Source organism: Zophobas morio, unplaced genomic scaffold, assembly GCF_036711695.1.
Source record: "Zophobas morio isolate AGI-343-1 ecotype UQ-CSIRO unplaced genomic scaffold, CSIRO_AGI_Zmor_V1 ptg000010l, whole genome shotgun sequence".
In the NCBI taxonomy this organism is placed as follows: Eukaryota; Metazoa; Arthropoda; class Insecta; order Coleoptera; family Tenebrionidae; genus Zophobas; species Zophobas morio.
Genome location: NW_026972115.1, coordinates 1,251,942 through 1,268,512, shown reverse-complemented (window position 1 = coordinate 1,268,512; position 16,571 = coordinate 1,251,942). Strand labels below are relative to the sequence as shown.

General features: G+C 34.0%; 1 protein-coding gene across 1 annotated transcript; it reads left to right on the top strand.

Annotated features, from left to right (window-relative positions):
• The first annotated feature begins 4,327 nt into the window (after positions 1 to 4,327).
• Positions 4,328 to 14,487, top strand: LOC135126086 (uncharacterized). The gene is made up of 31 exons (XM_064051887.1): positions 4,328 to 4,450; positions 4,506 to 4,675; positions 4,891 to 5,046; positions 5,111 to 5,415; positions 5,468 to 5,672; positions 5,733 to 5,908; positions 6,909 to 7,047; positions 7,111 to 7,350; positions 7,409 to 7,540; positions 7,607 to 7,740; positions 7,792 to 7,987; positions 8,045 to 8,109; positions 8,170 to 8,341; positions 8,400 to 8,518; positions 8,575 to 9,064; positions 9,118 to 9,350; positions 9,408 to 9,477; positions 9,531 to 9,739; positions 9,797 to 10,371; positions 11,906 to 11,958; positions 12,115 to 12,197; positions 12,248 to 12,361; positions 12,444 to 12,527; positions 12,576 to 12,710; positions 12,761 to 12,898; positions 12,947 to 13,077; positions 13,128 to 13,471; positions 13,519 to 13,850; positions 13,906 to 14,048; positions 14,098 to 14,233; positions 14,334 to 14,487. Exons 1-31 carry the CDS (start codon positions 4,437 to 4,439, stop codon positions 14,403 to 14,405), a joined length of 5,565 nt encoding a protein of 1,854 aa, XP_063907957.1. The 5' UTR covers positions 4,328 to 4,436; the 3' UTR covers positions 14,406 to 14,487.
• The last annotated feature ends 2,084 nt before the right edge of the window (positions 14,488 to 16,571 follow it).

Genomic DNA, 16,571 nt, shown 5'->3' with positions numbered 1-16,571 from the left:
ATTTGTGCCAAATATTCCGATGTATTTTTGTTAGAAGGTGATGAACTGACAGTTACTAATATTTATAAACAAAGCATAAGGTTACAAAGTAATGCGACTCCAGTTTACACTAAGCCGTATCGGTTACCACATGCACAAAAAGACGAAATACATCAACAGGTCGGTAAAATGTTAAAAGACGGAATTATCGAAGAAGCTAGGTCAGAATGGTCCGCCCCTTTGCTAATCGTACCTAAAAAATCCGCAGATAATTGTATCAAGAAATGGAGAATAGTCATTGATTATCGGAAATTAAATAAACAAATTCAAGATGAGAAATTCCCATTACCTTGCATTACAGAAATTTTGGATTCTTTGTCTGGTGCAATGTATTTTTCACATCTTGATTTATCACAAGGTTATTATCAAATTGAACTAGATGAGGCAAGTCGTCCTTGTACCGCGTTTCTTACAAACCAAGGGCAATATCAGATGAAACGACTGCCGATGGGTCTTAAAATTAGTCCATCTGCGTTTTCACGAGCAATGACAATCGCAATGGCGGGATTAAATTACACTAGTTGTCTCGTCTATATGGATGATATTGTAATTTTTGGGAACAACCTACTAAATCATAATAAAAATCTAGTTAAAGTTTTGGGAAGATTAAGACAAGTAAAATTACGGATTAATCCAAATAAATGCGAATTCCTAAAGAAAGAAATTTTATACTTAGGTCATGTAATCTCAGCAACCGGAATTTCCCCGGATCCCGAAAAAATTCGTGTTATTCAAAATTATCCGGTGCCAAAGGATGCGAAAGAAACGAAAAGATTTGTAGCTTTTGCGAATTATTATCGACGATACATAAAAAATTTTGCATACATAGCAGTTCCGTTAAATAGGTTAGCAAAGAAAGGTGTAAAGTTCGAATGGAACGATGACTGTCAGAAAGCTTTTGAAACATTAAAAAACAGTTTGATGACCCCACCAATTTTAGAATATCCAAATTTTTCAAAGGAAAATATTTTTAATTTAAAAACAGACGCATCGGGTTCAGCGATAGGTGCAGTATTAACAAATGCAAGTGACAAACCTGTAGCATATGCCAGTAGAACGCTCAATAAAGGAGAAAAAAATTACTGTACCATTGAGAAAGAACTTTTGGCAATAGTTTGGGGTGTTAAATACTTTCGACCGTATTTGTACGGGAGAAAATTCATTATTCAGACAGATCACAGACCCTTAGTATATCTTTTCGGAATGACAAATCCTTCCAGTGGGTTGACGAAATTTAGGTTAATTTTGGAAGAGTACGATTTTGATGTTGTATATATAAAAGGTAAAGATAATGTAACAGCGGATGCCTTATCAAGAATAGAAATTAGTTCTAGTGAAATCAAATCAATGAGTCACCGAGTGTTTTGTACAATGAATGTATTAACAAGAGCGCAAAGTAAAGCTGAAAGTAAGACCTGCGAGAACAGTGAATCAGTTTCATCCGAAAGGACTGATCACCCTGGCGTGGTGGAATTGATAAAACAACCTGAAAATTTTTTCGAGTTGCGTCCTATTTATAAAACCGAATTTGACAAAATACTTGCAAGTAAAACAAAAATGTCCAACATGTGTTCTATTTATAAAAGTCATAATTTAATTGTCGACAATGAATCAGATATTATTTATATGAAATGGGATATTCGATCGGCGTCAGCACTAAGTGAGACGTTGAGAGTACTCAAAGATATTGTTATGAAATATAAGATTCCGGAACTAGTAGTAATTAAAAATAAAAGAGATGCATCATCATCATTTCTGCGTGAAATAATGACTAAAGTTAACGAAGTAAGGTTCAGAGATTTAAAAATAAGCGTAATTAAGGACGTTCAAAGAATAGATGACTTAGAAGCGAGACAAATAATTCTTAACGACTTTCATATATTGCCTACAGGAGGTCACGCCGGTATAAACCGAATGTATAACAATGTAAGGAAGTATTTTTTTTGGACAAAATTACGGAAAGACGTTGAGGAATTTGTAAAGAAATGCGATTCTTGTCAGAGGTATAAGCATGGGAAACACAATTTAGAACCAATGGCGATTACAACAACAGCCTATTCGGCATTTCAAAAAATCTTTTTAGATATAGTAGGACCTTTAGAGCAAGACGTTCAAAATAATCGGTACATATTAACAATACAGTGTGAATTGAGTAAGTTTGTTGAAGCGTATCCAATACCAAATAAAGAAGCCGTTACCGTAGCAGAATCATTCGTTCAAAATTTTATTTTAAGGTATGGTATTCCACAAGAAATTGTTACAGATCAAGGTACAGAATTCTTATCGTCAACTTTCAAAGAGGCTTGTAAAGTATTAGGAATAAAACAATTGAATTCGACAGCGTATCACCACGAAACGTTAGGTGCGTTAGAAAATTCCCACAAACACTTAGGTGCGTATCTAAGAATACAAGTGGCAAAACATCCAAATAGTTGGAGTTCATGGGTTTCATTCTGGTGTTTTTCGTACAACAATAGCGTGCATAGCGAAACACGGTACACACCGTTCGAGTTAGTATTTGGACAAACGTGTCGACTGCCATCGAATGTGCTTACTCGGACGGATCCTCTGTATAGTTTCGACGATTATCCATTAGAGTTAAAATATAGACTTCAGACCGCATGTAATGACGCTAGAAACAAATTACTTTTGTCAAAAGAAAAAAGGAAAAAATTGTACGATAGTCAAATTTCAAAAATTGTAAGATATCCAACTGGTTCGAAAATTATGTTACGAAACAATGTAGGAAATAAGAGTGAGCCAGTGTATAAAGGACCATATACTGTAGTTGTAGACAAGGCACCAAATGTTGTAATTAATATAGGTAATAAATTAATAGAAGTACATAAGAATAGAGTTAAGAAGTATCATGAATAATGTAAGGAAAAATTTTTTTTTTTGGAACGTGAGAACATGAAAAAAAAATTTTTCTCCCGACCGGGGGAGGTGTAATGGAATGAGTAAGTGTCAATTCGTTAGTCAGCAAATGCTTGTCCATTGCAAGGAACTAGGTCATCAATAGTGTATAAAAGTGTAAGTGATAGCTAAAACAAGAGAGTGTTAAGTCTGGGTTTGTAGTGGTAATATGGGTAAATAAATTGATAATAAATATGTATTGGTGTTATTAACCTACCACCGTCGGGACTATTAGAGAGGACATCACAAGGCAAACTTTGAGGGTTGCATGAAAACAACTTTTTTTTGTAATCTCAGTGCAAACATTATTAAAAAAATCAGCACGAAATCGTAAACCTCAGAAAATGTCGTATATGAATGGTAAGTTTATGAATAAAGTTGGTAGAGAGTCGGGAAGAAAAATTTTTATTTTTGATTTTTGGTTCAAGGATTTTGAAGAAACTTTTAAATAATAAAGGGTACCTGCAGAAATGCTATTTACGCAAGTTTTTGTTCAAGAGAATATTTGAAAAATGAAGAAAATTTTTTTATTAAAGCACTCCGCTTCAAAATTAAAACCTCGCTTGTAAAATTTCACCTACCGCACCCATAATGTAAATAACTATTACATAAATCAATGTTTTTCAAACCGATTACACACCTTTTTAAATATTTTGTTATATTAAGATGTTAAGGTATAATTAAACAGAGTAATTTTTCTTCAAACTGATTAGATAAATTATAATCTTTTACCAAAGCATAGAAAATTTACCTTTATGAATAAAATTGATAGAGTCGGGAAAAAAATTTTGTTATTGAATGTATTTTAAAAAAGTTTACACACCTGTTTAAATATTTTGATACCCTAAGACGTTAAGAATTAATCAAACTAAGTGATTTTTCTTCGAACTGATTAGATAAATTATAATCTTTTACCAAACCCCAGACCAAATACTGAGAAGATAAATACGATTTCGTAACCTGGAGAAAATTGTGGATAATTTTTTTTTTTCATTTTCAAATAAAATCGACTTCAGAAAGATAAACTCAGTCGTTTTAACTAGGCTAACCTGTTACCATCTCATCCTCGTATAATGGAATGACTCTTAACTACCCCTAGAGAGAAAGTTTTATTTTTCGACACCTCGTGTGTTATTTTTAAAGTCATGAATTGCATTTTGTTCCACCTTAACAGAAAATTTGTTTGCTCGACCCACAAGAACAAATTTGAAAACTTGGTGGGTTAAAAAAAGTCCTTGTAATATTAACAGTGCTCGGTTTTATTAAAACACTCCGCTGCGCGTCGTGCTTCAAAATTAAAACCTCGCCTGTAAAATGTTACCTAACGCACTCATAATGTAAATAACTGTTACGGTAACACGATAATCTGGGAATAAGTGCTGTTATCAGTTCACCAGGATATCTCAAACTGGGCAATTAGTATTAATTTTTTCAGTGGAATGTGCTAAACAGCGTGTGTGTGATTGATTACTGGGTTTAATATGTCGACAAAAAGGTTGGCCCTGTTGTAAGTTTTCATAAAAATTAATGAGAGCGTTGCACTGTTTTAGAGTTTTGTATGGTTTAGTGGGTCTTTATATGATTATATCGATTTGTCAGAGCAGTTACTTTTTGGCGAGGAGAGACTGGCCCTTCTACAAACACATTTACTTTTGTGTGACGAACAGTTCTTCAGCATTAAGTTGGATTGAAGAAAACATTACAGAGAAACTTGACTATGGTAGCGCAAAATAAAGAGATATTATTTTTGGGGACCCAAGGGAACGTTTTTAGCTTAAAGAAATACTTGAGTATACAGCAAAATATGTTAATATACCATCGACAAGACGTTTCATTTGAAATACGTTATTAAAATTTTATTTAATATTTTTTGAGTGACCACCACTTCATACTTATTGTCAGAAAACTACTATATTAAGCACGTTTTTATTGTAGTTTCAAAATATATACCAGAACAACCAAATGGCGAAATGAATTATGACATCAGAGACGACGAAAATACCAGGACAGATTTCATAAAACACCCTTGGCGGCTGCAGACTTCGATGCAGTCCAACTTTAACCACCTAATTTTCGACGAAAGATGGGAAGGTATTCCAAAATAATACATTCAAACAAAAAAATATAATATATGTTCTTACTTTTGCAAATGCAGCCATGAACGTGATCAAAACGGAATACGTGGAAATAAGTTTTGATAAATTACTATACCAACACTTTCAAAACATAGTTCTAAAGAAAGAGAGCTTCGATATTCCCCTTTCCATCAGAATCGAAAATGAAGGTCATATATTTCTTTGCGACGGCGAATATCCACCGAAATCCCGTTGCTACTGGTTCATGCTGCAAGCGTTCAGTGGAATGGGCAGTGCAATACGAAAATGCGAAAAAGGATACATCCCTTCAGAAGATGGAAATTTGCCTCAAACACCTTGCAACGAACAAAGAGTATACAAAAACGTATGTATTTCAAATTTTCTATTTTTGTTACACTTGCATCGTTTATGTTTAGCATACCATTGTCCCTACTTATCTCTCTAACAAAATGTGGTCACATTTTGTTTTGTCCAAACATAAACATGTACTGAGATTTAGTCAATTTAGCGATCAAGAAGAAAAACTAATAATGGAATGGGAAGATTTCGATATTCCCATAGACGTTACGCATATTATAGTCCATAGCAAAGGAAACAATGGTCTATGGAAGATTCATAACCGTAAGTTATGGAAAAATAAGTCAGTGCTTACATAGAAGACTAACACGTACATATTTTCAGTCGATTTTCTTTATGCGGATGCTGCAAGTAGCGATGTTAATTTAGGGCCTCCTATACCTAGTGCAGATACATTTGTATGCATTTCAATGTACGTCACGATGTGCCCTTTTTGTAAATTGGTACTATCTTTAGAGGACGGGCAACATGTTTTAAAAACGGAAGAATTCGAACTCAAAGTACGTATTTAGGATGTAAATAGGTTAGAGTAACTTTAGCTTTATTGTTTTGTTTCGTGACTTTCCTTGTTTGTAATAAAATCTTCTGTTATACATATGCAGTACCGGACTTAACTTAGGCAACTTTTAAAAGTTTTATTAAATTTTAAAACAAAATGGTCAAAGCGAAAAAATCAATGAGTGATTTGACATAATGTATCAGTACATCAAAATATTAGTCAAAGAGCTACCATCTTTAACGAGATTTAAGAAACTACATTTTGTGCGAAACTGATGCCACAAAACAAGCAACGGTTCGAACTGTATTGCTTATTGTCAAATTTTAAGCAAAAATAAATGAAAAACCTATATATATATATATATATATATTGTGTATACTGCTACATGATGATAACTTTATAGGCTATAACAGAAAAAGTTACTAATTTTAGATCGCACTGGCGGTTCAAAACCATTAATATAATTCGTATCTCCCAAAAGATATTGGACCTATTGTATTATCTAGACAACAGTACTTCAATATTATGTCAAACCAATGGTTATATTTTGGAACAAGACGTCTAAAGAGACGTCTTGTACCAAATCTAATGATACCATGCTTTCTCAGCTCGCATTACATACATTTCCCGTCATAACTTTTTGGACATCTATGTCTCAAATGTCATAAATGTACACCGACCCTTAGTACTTATTAACCTTATTTTTCGTTTTGCTTTGATAATTCTTCACAAAGCGTGACGACTTATGAAGATTTTCTAGAACAGACAATCATATTTAAGAGTGCTGCCATTTGCCGGTAAGACCACCTTCTACCAGCGATATTATTTTGACTTTACAGCTTATAGGTGGCATTTCAAACAAGATGACTTTTAAGAAAATCAGTGACAGTTAAGTTTAAACTACAATGACTTTTTGACATTGAGGGATATTTGATGTCCAAAAAGTTATGACGGCAACAGTATGCTAAAGTGCAGAACTGATTGCCTACAAAACAATTTAGCATGCAGGTTGGGACCAAATTAAAATTATGACTGAAAAAGCCAACACTTCAGACGCAATAAAATTATTAGTAACTACAAAAAGTTCAGACCCAAAACCTTATTGGGCGATCGATAAAGTCAGATTATGTCGAAAAAAAGGTAAAAATTAAACAACCAGAATTGTATAAGATAATTATTATTAACTAATATACTTATTATTAGAATTTCGAATGTTGGAATTAAGCAAGAGAGTATCGTGTCAATTGATATCTGATTCTGAACAAGTTACTGATGTTAAAGGCCAATCTCAACCCAACCTTAACAGCAAGTGTCCAGAAGATGCGATTGGGGAATTTTGTGTACCATGTCTCTGGTTGCCTACAAACTGTAAATACTTCAAAGTTTGCAACGAGCGGAAGTGCGTTTGTTCCACTGGTTACTTTGGTCGAGATTGTCATCAACGTAATAATAAATACTACATTAATATTTCCCCAAAATTAATATTGGTTAATGATTTTAGCATGTGCAAGGAAGACTTACGGTCATGAGTGTCAAAAACAATGTACAAATTGCAACTATGACTGTGACAAGGCGACCGGAACTTGTCGATATGGATGTCTTGAAAACTACTCTGGTAAAAAATGCGATATACGTATGTTAAATTATAATGCACAGGAATAAAAATAAATAACCTTCTTTCTCTCTCGACATAATACAGCACCAGCAATATTTGCGAATCCTCCAGAAATAATTGAAATCTCGTACACACAAGCTACCGTCAGAGTCTCAAACTTCCAACTTGAAAATTCTGTATCTTACCCGACACCACAACATTATACAGTGCAATACAAAGTTGTAATTTTATTTTTTTTTAATATTTATCTGAAAAACTCAATTTTTTAGACGGCCGACGTTTCGGATATCAACTGGAGAAACGTGAGTGATCAAAACCACGAATTCAACAGCACTGGAAATTTTAAAATTCTTAATTTGACATTAGGAACAGAGTATCTTGTTCGAAGTGTTATTATGGGACCAAACGGAGAGTGGAATATTAATCATCATTTAAAAGTTAATAACTTCGCAACAAGATGCGACGGTGAGTACTTTTTTTTTTGTTACCGCAATGTTTTGAAGTACGTAATTAATTTTGTAGAAATTTCCGAGGATGATATAAATATTGAAACATCCAAGACCACTGCAAGAATATATTTATCGGAGGTAAGTACTTCAGGTTTATAGGAATCGTTACAAAGTGAAAATAATTATTTTATTCGTAAGGGGACTACACTTACTTGTAAATCGTATTCCATAACGTTAGATGAAAAAGGTGCTGATTTTTCAAACAGGAGCGGTACTTTTTTCACTAATCTATTGCCATATAAAAGTTACATGGTTAGAGTTAGAGGCATACAAAAAACATACGAAAAAAAATTTACAACCGACGAAGCAGGTATTAAAATCGTATTAGTTTATTGTGTGATTATTTTTAGTTTGAAAATTAATTTTAGCACCCACTTTTGTTTTGAGTCTTACGGGCACCGCTGCATCCGCTACGACTGTAGTTTTAAAATGGGCCGAACCGTTGTCCATAAATGGTGTTTTTAACCACTATGTTGTACAATACCAAGTAAATATTTAGTTTGATAAATAATCAGATAAGACGTTCAGAAACACAATTTTCAGCATGTGTCTTACCGAGGTTGTAATTTTTCTTCTGTTGAATCGTCAACGAAATCTCGTCGAGAAACAGAAAATACTTCCGTAACAATCACCGAACTGATTCCTTATTCAACATATGAATTTACTGTGTTTGTCTTAAACGCAAAATTCAGTGGACCACCTGTTTCTCAAAGAACAACAACACCTTATTGTCACACAATCCAACCAGAAGAAACACCCAACATCGTCGGTATAAACACTACACATGAAAGCATCATACTGTCTGTATTAAAATGTGAAAACATTCGAGGCCCACTTACAGTGGAAGTAAAGATTACATGTATCAGCGAATGGTGTAAAAATAGAATCGATATTAAGACGCTCCCCAAGACTGGCATCATTGAAGTTATAAATCTACAATCCTTTTCAGAATATGATCTAGAAGTTCAGTTATGTCGCGTAAATGGAAGCTGTAGTGTACCACAAAAGAAAAAATTCGAAACAAAGACAACAGGTAACTTACAAATTTTATAAAATATTATGATAAAATCTAATCATTTTTAACAGTATCAAAGTCCGTCTCGAATTTACTTGTTTACACCAAAAATGCGTCGTCCGTTTCGTTAAGGTGGAAACCGCCTTATCCACCTACTGGTGTTTTAAAGAACTACAAAATTAATTGTACTAGTTATCGTAAAGAAGTGGTAGAGGAAACGCAAATTAGACGGTGCAAGCTGTGGCCTGAGCTTCATTGTGCAACATTAAATGGCTTACCACCTAACGCATATCTTACAATTAAAGTAAGTAGTATCGAAGTACCCAAAACTGTTACCTACATTTTATTCTGACGCTTACAGGTTTATGCAAGAAACGAAGCTGTGGAGGATTATAGTCCACCCAGAGAAATTCAAACCTACGCCAAAACTGGTACCAAAATTATGTCATGTCAAAATTTTGTTTTCTTAATGAACACTTCGTAGAGAAATCCAAGCCTCCGTATGACTTAATGCTTAACTGGACCACAAAAAACGACATGCAGGTAGTATGGAAACATCCAAATGAAACAAATGGTGAGGTATCTTACTTTGGAATTCAAGTCATTGATTTGACTCTTGTCCAAAACGAAATAATTGATGAACAAAAGTTAAACGTCTCCAGAGAAACATACGATTTAACGTATAACTACCTGGTAGGTACAACTCTATATCGAAGTACGAAATTCATCAAATTTATGTTTACACAAAAGTTTGACGGTTCACTACTCTCTCCAACAACTGAATACAAAGTAGCGATCTATGCATTTAACGGGGAAGATGGAGATTCAGCACAAGAGATGACAACGAGTCCACTTGACGTCCCAAAGTTATCAGACGACCCCGAATTCGTCATTTCAAATGGTTTACTTAAAATTTTGGTTTTACCGAACAAAGTCCGGGGATCTACCCACACCTACCAACTCTTAGTTCTAAGATCAGACAAACAAAGCAATCTCGAACTATATCCAAGCTTACAAGAGCATGAACTGAAAAACTTGAAAGTCATTGTGGAGTGTGATCTTTCACAGATATCAGAAACATTAGAAATATATGTTGGAAGTCTTCAACAGCATCCCAGATGCAAAGGCAAGGATAATTCTTCTCTGAAGCCAGAAACTACTGGCAACATCACAATCGTTTTGCAAAATTTTTTCGAAAATGACTGTAGAACTACCATATACACGTATAACCCAATGGAGAAGTTGAAGCGAGTCGTTGTAAATCCTAACTACTATTGGCCGCCTGTGCTATTAATTCTAGGACTGGTAGTGATATTCTTTGGATTGTAAGTATTTTTGATTTGAATTAAATAAGTTTGCTTCGCAAAACTTGTAAGATTTGAGTTCAAAAGTGAACCAAGCAAATAATAATATTAATAATAATAATAATAACAATAATAGGACTTTATTAAATAATAATAGGCGAAGTCTAGCCATAGGCTATTCCACTTAACCTTAGATTTACAAGAAAATAAAACTAACCAAACAGTTTGTACAGAAAAATGGATTAAATATCTAGACAGGAGTCAGCTAGGTAATGATCAAATTAAACAATTTAAACTAATTAAATCTAAATTAAATTAAATTAAATTAAACTAAATAATCCATAATTAGAAACTAAATTTATACAAATAATAATAATAATAATAATAATAACAAAAAGTTAACAACAAGCAAGAGAACCACAATAATAAACTTAAACCTAAGTAGTAATCAAGCATTTTTTAAATTTTTTCCTAAAACAATTGATGGAAGAACTTGAATTAAACTCTAATAAAAATTTATTGTAAACTTTGATAATATTGTACGTGAAAGATCTCTGAAAGATAGATGTATAATGCTTTGGCATTGACAGTTCTTTAAGATTCCTTAATGGAAGACTTGAGTTTAACATACTTTTTCTTGTATGAAATTTACAACGCAAGTACGGCGGAGAGTTAGAGGAAAATAACTTGAAAGCAAAGATAGATAGGTGATACTGAAACAATTTGTCAATTTTCATCCAACCAAGCTCACAGATTTTCTGAGACACATGATCAAATTTCCTCAAACCAAAAATGAAACGACAACAATTATTTTGGAATTTTTGAAGACGGTATTTATCAATACTGTCAAGACATGGGTAGTATATTACTAGGCAATAATAAATAACAAATCAGTTTTTGTTAACTTTTGTATACTAGTGACAACTGGTCTAGGACAATTCGGCGCGGCCGACTTGGGGCGGCCAACTTGGCGCGGCCGACTTGGCGCGAGACATTTTGGCGCAAAGCCAACTTGGCGCAGGGACACTTTGGCGCAAGCCATCTTGGCGCGGACCATCTTGGCGCGAATGAACTCGCACCAAGAAAAATAGATATAATTATACAAAAATTGTACCCGTTGTTAGCATAACCTAATTTTTATAGTCTCCAACGCGTGGAGGGGTAATGTCGACTTTATAATGGACACACGGGCGCTTCGCGCCCTGCACCCCATTATAAACATACTCCTAAACGTGGAACTTCTTGCTCCGTGGATCATTTAGTTATTGGAATTTGTGCGAATGAAACTGTGTATTTGGTTGCCTACACTTAGCATAAATAAAAGGGTGCAAACCACGATACAAAAAATAAATATTTTTAATATTATATATCGACGTACTCGCGCCAAGATGGCTCGCGCCTTGATGGCTTGCGCCAAAGTGTCCCTGCGCCAAGTTGGCCTTGCACCAAAATGGCTCGCGCCAAGTCGGCCGCGCCAAGTTGGCCGCGCCAAGTCGGCCGCGCCAAATAGTCCCATTCCGAGTGACAACAGCCTTCAGGTTGTGTATTTTTATAGTAAATGGTACACAAAGAAGGATGTCGGATTTTCATGGAGAAATCGTACATTAGGTAAGAGAAAAATAAACAGTTATAAAATTTACAACTAGAGTAACTTGAAAAAACTAAATTATTGTTTCTAGACATTTTCTTACAGTGCCTACAGTTAGCCCCAGTTTGTTTTTCATTTTTTATACTTACATTAATCTTCTATTTCTTTGTTCTTAGACAGTAGAGCATATCGTCAAACAATCGAGTTACCTTTAGTGGACACAAAACAAAATAGACGCAAGTGCAACAAATCTCAAAATGTAAGTTGTTTTAAATGACGATCAGATCAACCCACAATTAAAACTTTCAGATAAACGCTGTTGCTGGAAACCTAGACCATCTTTCAAAAATCATTGAACGTAAAAATTTCCAAAATTATACTAAAATGTCTCTCGACAATCAGGATTTGAAGCAACAACATGAGGTACATTTCGAAATTAATATAGCATAATCAACAAATTATCTAAAGTTTTTCTTTAATCTGGCGTCAACCACTTTTATTATAGGCAATTCTAGAATCCATTTTCGCCTACGAGACTGTTCAAGTTACGACAGACTTCGTCGAATATGTCGACATGATTTATATTAGTGTAATGAAGTTTTGCTCTCATTTTCAAAATCTACCAACATTTTTGTAGGGTCTTCAAATTGATAAAACTTACGCTGTCACCAAAATACCGACTTCTAATGAGTACGACGAATTTTGGAAAACAATATGGACGGAGAATATTTGCTACATTGTATTGTTTGAAGACACCCACACAAACGACAGGGTGAGATTTATAAAATAACATCACAAACACACTGAATTTAATAATTACAGTTCGACGTTAAACTATACTGGCCCACCGAAGGCAAAAACCTCTATGGTGATGTCACCGTACAGTGTACTACGTCTGAAGATCATCACTTGTTTAACCACAATAAATTTACCATACAATTTAAAAACAAATCTCGACAGGTTATTACTCGGAAATTCGATTATTTTCGTTCAATCTTAGTGTTCTAGATCGAGCAACTACATTTCCGTCTAGAGTCCGATGACGGATTTCATTTATTCTCCCTTAATTACGTAAACTTTTTCCAAAAAATCAGCAAAATTCCACATTCTTGCGAATCACCGATTCTGGTCCACAGCAGGTTTGTTATAAAGTGTGCGAAGTATTCTTTAAGAAAATTTTGGATTACAGTTCAGGAATGAGAGGGGTCGGTTTCGCCCTGCTTTGTGACATGTCTTTGAGGACAGCCACGAAAGACGGAGCAGTAGATGTGATGGCAAATCTCAAAAACCTCACACAGTACACGTCGGAGTTGATGGTGGATTTCGACCACTACGTAGCGGCTCACACTGTCATCGCCGATTGTCTTCGTTACATTGACACGACCATAAAGTGCAACGAGTTCGACGTTAACAAAGAAAAACTTTTCGACAAGGCTGAAATCCAGAAGCATCTTCATTATCTGCAGGATACTGAGTGGTTAGATCGAATAAAATACGATGGCGATGAGCGCTACAGTCAAGCGATCCGTCCAGGTACGTCGAGTGTAACATAATTGCAAATGTTAACTATTTCTTTTCAGAAAGTGCAGACGATTTGCTGCCCGCTGCTTGCACTTCTGGGAACGCTGATTCTTTGTTGAAACGCTTCAAGGTTGTCAAAATTTACGGTTTTAAAACTCAGAAAAAGTTTATAGTGTTGCATGAACCTAAAGCGAGATCCTTGTGCGACCTTTTCAATCTAGTACAAGATGAAAGTGTGCCAGCAATTGTGACTCTTAACAAAGAGATTTTCTTGTGGCCTGACGAAAACCAGCCTGTGATAGAAATAAACGCAGACGTCAAATTAGAGCATCAAATGACAAGAAACTTGAAAAGTTACGATTGGATAACTGTGAAAATGACTACTGCAACTGTAAATATGAAGAAAGACACTAGTTTCAGGGTTAAGTGAATTTTTTCTGTTGTAGGCAACTCAAATTGTTGAAGTTATATCTTTGAAGAACTGGCTGACGCCGATCCCATCTTTGTCAAAGGCTCAGAATTTTATAAATTTTGTTCGCGAATCTAACGAGATTTTTAAAAAGGTCGAAATGGTGCTGATTGCAGACGGGTAAAAGAAAAGTGGTTTAGGGTTTACGTTTTAATGGTTTTCGTTTTAGGGGAAAGTTAACTACGTCTGGTTTATATATTGCTCTTACGTACGTCATTCAAAAAATTAAAACCAAGGGGATATGCGATATTTGTGGCAGTGTTAGAATGCTTCGACGTCACTCTGAGAATTTTGTTGTGAACAAAGTACGTATAAATTATTAGAATTATAAGAATTAAAAAAATTGTTAAAGGTTTTTGTATCCTTTAGTTTTAACTAAACAGCTAATTTGTGTTTTTGTTGCAGAAGCATTACATGTTCCTAGTAGAAGCGGCCCACAACTACCTGAAAGAATTTAGTTTATATGAAATGAGATAATGTAATTATTATATCTGTAAGAAAATTATAAATGTTTTTAAAAAATAAAACTAAGTAATTCTATACGATAAAAAGAAATAAATGTATTGCGGTTAAACATCACAGTAAATGTTGAAAATGTTCATCATTCTGTTCAAGACACATGTTGACTCTTTTTTAATTTCAAAAATGTTCTGTAACATCCTTTCGTCGATACTTTGGACCCGTTGTTCAATTGTTCAATTCTGCTCAAGTCGTCTCAAGTCATTCCCCAGATACTTAAAATCATCCACGAGAGTTCTTTTTGTTGGCACTGCCAGTTCGAACAAATCTGTTGATTACAACTCTATTGTGAGCCTTTAACGATGTTTCTTGAATTATTAAATCACGATATTTGGCCAGATATTCTTGCTTAAAAACGGTTACAGAATACACAGATTCTTCGTTTAAGAAGTGCCATTACGACAAGACATAACGATGAAAGTGTCTTGTTCAACAGAATAAACCATTTTCATAGTCTTCGCCTCGTAGCACAAACACAAAATTTTCGTACGCAACCACCAAGTGTTCTGAAAATGACTGTTTTGTTGTTTTGAGCTTCGATCAACCAGTAGTTTTGATGTTTTTTGCAATTTTTGCATATTTTTACATCAAATTAAATTACTTCTATTTGGAAAGTTTAGGCAAACTTTGGGGGTTGCCTGAAAACAACTTTTTTTTGTAATCTCAATGCAAAAATTATATAAAAAAAATCAACACCAAATCGTAAACCTCAGAAAGTTTCGTATATGAATGGTCAGTTTATGAATAAAGTTGGTAGAGAGTCAGGAAGAAAAATTTTTATTTTTGATTTTTGGTTCAAGGATTTTGAAGAAACTTTTAAATAATAAAGGGTACCTGCAGAAATGCTATTTACGCAAGTTTTTGTTCAACAGAATATTTGAGAAATGAAGAAAATTTTAGTTAGAAAAGCGAAATGTCAAAAAAATATTTTGACGTTCTTTTTCGCAGCAAATATTTTAACGCAACACCTACTGGAAAATTGTTTAAAGAATACGCGCTCGATACCAAGTTACAACTTCGTAGGGTTTGAAATTGAAAGATTAGTATAAGTAAAAAAATAGGTCGGATAAAAAATTTAATACATTATTTGTGCGTTAGGGCATTTTAAAGGGCTGGGTTTTATTAAAGCACTCCGCTTCAAAATTAAAATCTCGCTTGTAAAATTTCACCTACCGCGCTCATAATGTAAATAACTATTACATAAACCAAGATGTTAAGGTATATTTAAACACAGAAATCTTTCTTCAAACTGATTAGATAAATTACAATCTTTTACCAAAGTGTAGAAAATTTACCTTTATGAATAAAATTGGTAAAGTCGGTGAAGAAATTTTCTTATTGAATGTATTTAAAAAAAGTTTACACAACTGTTTAAACATTTTGATACCCTAAGACGTTAAGAATTAATCAAACTAAGTGATTTTTCTTCGAACTTATTAGATAAATTATAATCTTTTACCTAACCCTAGACCAAATACTGGGAAGATAAATACGATTTCGTAACCTGGAGAAAATTGCGGATAATTTTTTTTTTATTTTCAAATAAAATCGATTTCAGGAAGATAAACTCAGTCGTTTTAACTAGGCTAACCTGTTACCGAGGTCTATTCTGTAAATTTTATGTTAAAACTAACACCCCTGTTAAAAGTTAAATTATAACATGAACGTTAAAAAAATAACCGCAATCGATATTCTTTATCACCATTTTTAACATATCTTGTTAAATTTGCAATTTATAACAGGGGTGTTAAAATATACAAGGTTGTCAGATCGAGTTTCAATATCTATCATTTTCTATCGCACTAAATGCTAGACTTCCAACTTTGTTGTTCAATTAATTATTTAAAAACTTGGAAATATTCAGACTATCGAATAAATAATAAATAATAATTTTTGCAGCTTTAATGGAGTTGTAGTGTAATGTTCTGTCTTTTAAGGTGCATCGAAACCTTCGCTTTAACCTTCCATCCAGTACTTCCACACAATTTCTGCTCCTACGTAATCTTTGGTTAAAGATTTCTCGAGGTTCAATTGGATTAATTTGTCCCGGATATTGTACCATCAGCCAAGGGCTCAATGGATATCCTTCGTCGCCTATAAGATGGTAGTCAATGTTTTCATTTA